The sequence below is a fragment of the Camelus dromedarius genome, chromosome 16, assembly GCF_036321535.1.
Source record: "Camelus dromedarius isolate mCamDro1 chromosome 16, mCamDro1.pat, whole genome shotgun sequence".
NCBI classification, from domain to species: domain Eukaryota; kingdom Metazoa; phylum Chordata; class Mammalia; order Artiodactyla; family Camelidae; genus Camelus; species Camelus dromedarius.
The window spans coordinates 52,616,612-52,624,023 of NC_087451.1; the positions used below are offsets into that span (position 1 = coordinate 52,616,612).

General features: G+C 49.8%; 1 protein-coding gene across 1 annotated transcript; it reads right to left on the reverse strand.

The window, feature by feature from the left end:
* Positions 1 to 7,165, reverse strand: TAC4 (tachykinin precursor 4). The gene is made up of 5 exons (XM_064494897.1): positions 7,049 to 7,165; positions 3,478 to 3,571; positions 1,818 to 1,847; positions 822 to 881; positions 1 to 32 (listed from the first exon to the last, which is right to left on the reverse strand). The coding sequence occupies exons 1-5, from the start codon at positions 7,163 to 7,165 to the stop codon at positions 1 to 3; spliced, it is 333 nt and encodes a 110-aa protein (XP_064350967.1).
* Between the last annotated feature and the right edge of the window lie 247 nt (positions 7,166 to 7,412).

Consider the following 7,412-nt stretch of genomic DNA (forward strand, 5'->3'; position numbering starts at 1 on the left):
TCACTCTGACCCGTGGTCCTCATCCTCTCTGCCTGGGGAGAGTGCTGTACATGGGCGAGGGTTAGGGGAGGCTTGCCTGGCTCCGCCACCCCTGGAGGCCCTCCGTTTCCCTAGCCCAGGTTTCTCTGGCTGCAGTTAGCTAGGCGATCAGATTACAGGTTCACCTGCCACATCTTCCATTTTTCCATCATAAATGCCTCCAGAGTGTGGACGAGCCAATCCTCAGTTATCCTCTCTAAAGAAGGGGAGTGGTAACCCAGTACTCAGAATGCCAAAGGCCCTCCTGGGGACATGGGATATGCCCTGGACGAGGAGACACAGCATTTAGTTCTGGCTCTGTTATCAGTTCACTGTGTGACTTTGTGGCCCCTGCCAGAAGGCGTTAGCTGATAACCACTTAGGGTGTTATCCCTCCCAGGGTGATTTGCACTTATTTACAATTGTTGAAGACAGGAAATATCTTCAGGTTTTCTAACAATGATTAGTGAGGGAATAAGGGGGATGTTCCAGGGTCTAAAAACCTCCACACCGTTCTCTGTGGCTTCAGCAGGCCCTCAGAGCAGGGAGCAGAGTGTGCTGTTGGTGGTGGGTGGGGAGTGGAGAGGGTACAGCTTCAGGGTTACAGCTGCTTCAGGCCTGGATCATCAAAGGGACCACCTCCCAGCACCTTGACTGCTCTCTTCCATGGGGCCCCTTCCTTGCAGCTTGTGGGAAGCCTGTTCTGTCTGTCCAGCTGCCTGGCCCCTACCCCAGAGACTGGCAGCAAAATACCTGGTCCTTCCTCAGGATGCCCTTGCGATCCAGCAAAAGCTCTCACTTACCTTCTGTAGATGGCCCTCCCCTGCCCAGGAGGCCCTGGACCACTGGTCCTCGCAGATACCCTGGTGATGGAGAGAGGAGATAAAGAAGAGAGGGTGCAGCAGAGGAAGGCTTTCTTGGGAACCAAGAAATACAGGCCAGAGCTGGGACCTCACTAATGGAGTCATTTCTCAATCAGCCTGAGTAGCTGAGGAAAGACTGTGGACTGGTTCATTCATGCACTGATTCATTCACAGATTCCTTCCTCTTTCCCCTCCGTGCTCTCTCCCTTATGCCCTTCCTTCCACAGACACCTCTTGGGTGCCTCATAGAAACTGCTGGGTGTCATGGGGACACAGGAGATGGCAGATTTCTCCCTGCCCATGGGAGAGGAGAGTGTTCTACTCTGGGGACACCAGCCGTGTGACCCAGCAGAACAGTGCAGGGCAGTGTGCAGAGGAGGCACGGTGCCCAGGCCATGGAGGCAAGCTCTGGGCAGGGCAGGCGCTCAGGGAAGGGGAGGTGGAGCCGGGAGTCTAGGCAGTGAGGACAGCCGGGAGGGTGTGCTGAGTCGTTAGGGCATGAGGTTTGCTCCTGAGAGCACTGAAGGTTTATGGGTAAAGATTGGTTTGTTTTCTTTTGATTTTGTTTTTCCCTTTTCACCCAAAGGGTTTTAAGCTGCTCAGATTTTCATTTTTAAGATCCTTCCAGGTGCAGGATGGGGAATGGATTGAATTGTTTTTCCAACTCCAGGCTTAGACCCAAGGTAATTTTGAAGCTTTGGCAGAACTAGATTCATCCCTGTCTACTTGTCCCCGCGGCTGTTCCCTGGGCAGGCAGAGAGCATCCCTCTAAGGAAACAAGCAGGAAGCCCAGCCCCAGCCTGCAGCTGGACCATGCTGACCCCACCCTCCACATGCTGGCCTGACATGTGCTCTGGCCAGAGCATCCCCTCACCTCCCTGGACAACTCAATCCTCCCCAGGGAGTGTAGGGAGAAAAAGTCTGGACAAAACTTACCTGCTCTCTCTGGCTGGATGGGAGGTATTCCTGGGGAAAGAGAGAGAAGGAATGAGGGCTGCACTGCTTCCCTGGGGGCACAGTGAGGTGGCAAGGGCTCATGGCTTTTCGGGGTCCCGGGCCTTTGGTGGTTCTTCAGTGGAACTCCAGTCATGTAGCTGGGCCACATAAGACACACACTTGGTAGGAGGCCACGTGTAGTGGGAAGTGCATGTACTTTGAAGTCACTGGTGCCTGGCACTAGCTGGGCATCCTTCGGGAAATATTTAACCTCTGTGAACCTTAGTTCCCCTGCTGGTGATAAAGAGGATACTGTGAGATCTCATCACATGTGAGCATAGTAGGTGCTCAATAAATATTTCTCTTATACCCTCACGCCCTGCTTCCCCATGGGTTGTTGGATTTGGAAGAGAATTCTGAAATGGCCCATCCCAAACTACATGTAGAGAGGAAACTCAGGCTAAAAGTGTTTGGTTACAAGTAGGTTTTCTTTTTTTAATGTATTTTTTAAAATTACAAAAGCAGTCTTTGAATACACTCCTGCTATAAAAAGAATCAAGTAATGTAGAGGTCAGTGTAGTAAAAATTCAAGTCCCTCTTAACTCTTCCTCACCTCCACTTCCTATCTTAGGTATAAACACCGTTGACAGTTTGATATTTATCCTTCTCGAACTCCCCCTATGTTTTCATATGTATGTGTGTAAGTATGTAGGTTTTTTTTAAAACGACACGTAGGTTCCCATCCTACATATTGTTATAGAACTTGCTTTTTCCACTGAACCAGTATCTTGGGGCTATTTCTATATCTTTCCCGAGATCTGCCTCCTCCATTTTAGCGGCCACAAAGGCTATGGACGTGCCTAATAGATTTTGACCATTTCCCCCATTAGTGGTTTTTATGTTATTTCCAAATTCTTGCTACTACAAACATGTTGACAATGAATGCCCTGGTCCAAATACCTCAGGATTCATGTATCAACAGTATTTCTATTTGCTAGACTCCCTATACGACCAAAATGAGACTATTGGTCAAAATGTATGCACATTTCCAACCTTGATGGATATTGCCAACACATCTTCCAAATAAGGCAGTATAGAAAAGTGCCAGGTTTTTTTTCATATCCTCACCAACACCACTTAAAAACATATACAATATTGACAATAAGAAAAAGAAAACTGCTCTCTGTTCAGACTGTTTTCTCCTTGTCCCCCCAGGACATGAATCCCGCGTTAAGCGTGCCCTCAGAGAACACAGGTTCATTTTACCAACTCTATCTGAGCCAAACAGAATCGACTAGAAAGCTTTGCCTGTAGCTTTACTCACACCTAGTGGCTGATCTCCAGCTCCACCTCTCTCCATGGTCATCCATAGTATTGAAGGCAAGGGCACCAGTAGAGTGCAAAGCGTTTGTCCCCACCACACTCCCCAGATGCTGGAGATAGCCCTGGTTTGCACTGTTGCCTGGCATAATTAACAATCTCCAAAGTGTCCTGGTTCGGATGGTAATTGATATGGACACTCTATACCACCATCGCGCAAGCGACCCCTACTGGACTGGAGTGAGGGATGCTGGGTCCAGGGCGTTAAGCTCTGCTTGATGTGTTGGAACCCACTCAGAAGCCCTCCTCGCTGGGCACCCGCCCACTTTTTGTCACTCACCTCCCACGTGCTTCCCCATCAGCCCAAAGAACTGGCTGGCTTTGCCCCTCTTCACCTCCCGGGGCTGGAGCTGAATGCTGGGGACAGCATTCTCCTGAAGAAGCAGAGGGTTAGTTAGACTTGGGGGAGGTTAGCGAGGAGACAGCGTGAGCAGTGACAACCTCAGTAACACTTGCTCTGTGATGGCACCGAGCTTTTTAGCATATTTTACACAATACTTAATAACTGATAGCTAACCTTTTGCCTACTATGTTCCTGGAACTGTTCTAAGGACTTTTATATATTAATTCACTTAATTTTCACCAAAACCACATGAAGTAAGTACTATCTTACTTCACCATTTCACAGATGAAAACACTGAGGCACAGAGAGATTGCCAGTGAGGATGTAAGAGGTGAAGGCAGAACCCGGGTCACCTGGCTCAGAGGCTTAAACATGGCAGTCATAGTCTCAGTTCCTCTTCCCAACCGCCATATGAAGTAGGGACTATGATTTATCGCTGTTTTACAGATTGGGGAACAGACTGGTGGAGGTTAAGCAACTTGTCCCAGGTCCCACAGGAGATGCTAGAGCCAGGACCCAGACTCAGAGAATCTGACCCCAGAGCAGGGGTTCTGCTCCATCTTGGGAAATGTCTTCAACATAGACAAGGAGAGGGCAGCTGGTGAACTCAAGGTGGGCACCCAGTACAACGCCCACTCTAACTCCTGCTCTCCTCTCTTCCCCCACACTCCCCCCAGGTCCTGATTTATCCTGCCCTAGAACCTGGGCCTCCATGAGGGTCATGGCATGTGAAGGCCACTACCCCAGGCAAAGACATTTCCATCCTTGAGCTGAGGGGGTGAAAGTTCTGGACCGAGGACCATGGATTTAAGTTATTTTTTAAATTAATTAATTTTACTTATTTATTTATTTGTTTTTTTAATTGTATAATCAGTTTATGATGTGTCAATTCTAGTGTACAGCATAATGTTTTAGTCATACATAAATGTGCATATATTCCTTTTCATATTCTTTTTCATTGTAGGTTACTACAAGCTATTGAATATAGTTCCCTGTGCTATACAGTAGGACCTTGTTTATTTTATATATAGTAGTTAGTATCTGCAAATCCCGAACTCCCAATTTATGCCTTCCCACCCACATTCCCCCACTGGTAACCATAAGTTTGTTTTCTGTGTCTGTGATGGATTGAAGTTCTCATTCTTCTATTAGCCTGTGTGACCTTTGCCAAAGTCCTCTCCTTCTCTGGCCTTCACTAGAGCCCCTGATGAAGGGTCTGCTCAGCTCTGCTGAGAGGGAGAGATGCTCACTAGTGGAGAGAGTAACAGTGGGTGACATTCATTAGACCATCTTCACATCTCTGTATCCCTAGTACCTGCCACAGTGCTGGGTACATGCAGAAGCTGAGCGTTTTTGGGAGACAGGACACTGAATGAAGGGCCCTTTCTCTGACAATCTGGAATAGGGGAGAGGATGGGGTCTCCTTTTCTAGGAAGGCTGAGAGGTGCACAGAGCCTTAGAGTAATGCAAGCCACCTGCCAGGAGGCTGGGAGCTGGGATTGGATCAGGGGTTTGCTCTTCCATTTCCAGTTCCCATGAGGCAGCGCTGGAGCTCCTGGGACCAGCAGGGGCCTGGCTGGGGTTCAGTGGAAACCGCTTCACCTCTCACAGTTTGTCTTGTCCCAACTTTTGGGGTCAGGAGTGGATTGTTTTCTAAGCCTTGGACTAATTCAGTCACTTCCAATCTGTCTCCTCCCCAGGACGTCAATGGCTGGGGCGGCTGTCTGGGGCTGGAGTCGCCTAGCCTGGCCAGGAACCAGAAAAGTGTCTTTGGAGATTTGGACCCATTTCTGAAAAGCTTATGAAAACCACTTTGCCTTGGTAAAAGGCAGTCTTCAAATGCAAGCTGGAGAGAATGGCTTTTTATGAATTAAATAAGACTCACCTTTCTCCCACCCACCAGATTCCTGGGGGCCATTAGGAAGCATCTTTCACTCAGAAAGGACCCCTTGTAGGGGGTGGGTATAGCTCAGTGGTAGAGCGCATGCTTAGCATGCATGAGGTCCTGGGTTCAATCCCTAGTACCTCCATTAAAAAAAAAAAAAAAGGACCCCTGCTCCACTGCCCTCACCAGAAGCCCTCCTTATCTGTTGAACCCAAATCCCCAGCTCCAGGGCTCACTGCAGGCGGGGAGCCCTGAGAGCTAGGGAGGTGGTCAGATCATCCCTGACAGAGCCACCACTCCTTCTGTCACCTCACTTAGATTAATGGTTCCTATATCCCAAGCCTGGGTCTCAGGAAGCAGAGAGATGTTAAATGAGAGTGAACGGAAAAGAAGCATGAGATCCAGCTGCAGGGTGAGGTGCTTGCAGGGGGAAAAGAAAGCCCAGCAGCGCTAGTTGAAGTTGGTGAGGATGTTTCCCACATGGCTGTGTAGGGAGCCCCCCATCACCCAGCTTGGCTTCCCTGGGCCTGGGCCAGGTCCCCTGAGGTTTGGCACAGACTCCATAAAGCATGTCAAAACTAGGGGAAAAAAACCCTTCGGGGACATCTTCCCCCTCCCCCCATTTTACAGGTGAGGAAACTGATGTCCGGAGAACAGCAATGACTTCCCCAAGATGGCAGAGTCAGTGGAGAGGCTGAGACTTGAACCTGGGTCTCTCTCTCCTGCATCTTCTCACCTACACACACTTCCACATCCAGACTAACCATGAAGGAAACCCACCACCAATGGCTGTTTATTCGATGGCTCTTCTTCTCTTCCTGTGGCCCCAGTGTCCTCACCAAACCAGGACTGGGAGGAGCCCGGCCCAACCCCGTTCTGTCTGCCCTCCCAGAAACCTTCCCTTAGCACCAGGCCTGTTCGTCTCTGGTGTGTGTCCTTTCTCCCCTGTCTGGGAACTCCCTGAGGTCAGACCTTTGTCTCCTTGACCAAATGGGGTGGGGCCCAGATGCTGTGTCTCTAACTTTCAGATTTCTTCCGAGTGACAGCACTTGGGTCCTTTTAGAAACTGACAATCAAACCAGTACTTGTCAGGAAATAAGAGTTTCTATATGTGAGATAAAACAGTGATCCCACCCCAAGTTGACCCCTTGAAAGGAAATTCTAGAAAATGTCTTCTGATGCACAGGTACATAGACTCAGACCTTGGGCAAGGTGTACAGTTGTGCTTTTGAAGCTGCATAACCTTGGACAAACTGCTTGACCTTTCTGTGCCTCAGTTTCCTTATCTGTGAAATGGGGATAGAAATGGTACCTTCCCCACAAGGTTGATATGAGGATTAAATGGGTTAATATTTATGGAGCACTTAGGACAGTGCCAGAAACATAGTATATAATAAATGTTAAGTAAAGCATAAGTGTGCACGTGTGCGCACACACACACACGCTGTTGCTTCACATGCATGTGCCCCTTCGGAGTTCTGTCAGGCCAGGAGCCGTGGCCTTGAACCTACAGAGAGAGAGGGGAGGCAGACACCCTGCTTTGCAGTGTACAACCTGCTCTCCTGGCAACCATAAAGGGGATCTTCCATGGAACACCCCCAGCCTCTCCTCAGTGCTACCTACCTCCAGGGTCACGGCTACCCAGGACCTCGCTTCAGCGTCGAGTGCCAGTTCCTTGTCCCCTGCCACAGTACACGCAGACAGCCCCGCCAGGAGGAGCAGGGTGAGGCAGAGCTGCATGGTGAGCCCCTCACAGCCTGAAGACCGCCTTGAGGAGGCTGGTCCTCTCTCTCTGGCTCCTCGGTAGGTGGGAGAAACTCCACCTGTTCTCAGTCCTTCTGGCTACTCTGCTCCTTCAGCTTATCTGAGCCTGGGGGCCGTTTCCGGGACTCCCCTCCTCCCTGGCTGGAAAAGCCAATGATATCACAGCTGCCCAGAGAAGGGACAAGACCTCTTCCACTGCCACCGCCTCCATTGATCTCAGGGC

Coding starts and splice junctions, on each gene's coding strand:
- TAC4 (XM_064494897.1), bottom strand. CDS start 7,165: ATGCAGCTCTGCCTCACCCTGCTCCTCCTGGCGGGGCTGTCTGCGTGT. Junction 1,848..3,477: donor GATGGGGAAGCACGTGGGAG/GTGAGTGACAAA, acceptor CTCTTTCCCCAG/GAATACCTCCCATCCAGCCA. Junction 882..1,817: donor CATCCAGCCAGAGAGAGCAG/GTAAGTTTTGTC, acceptor CTCCATCACCAG/GGTATCTGCGAGGACCAGTG.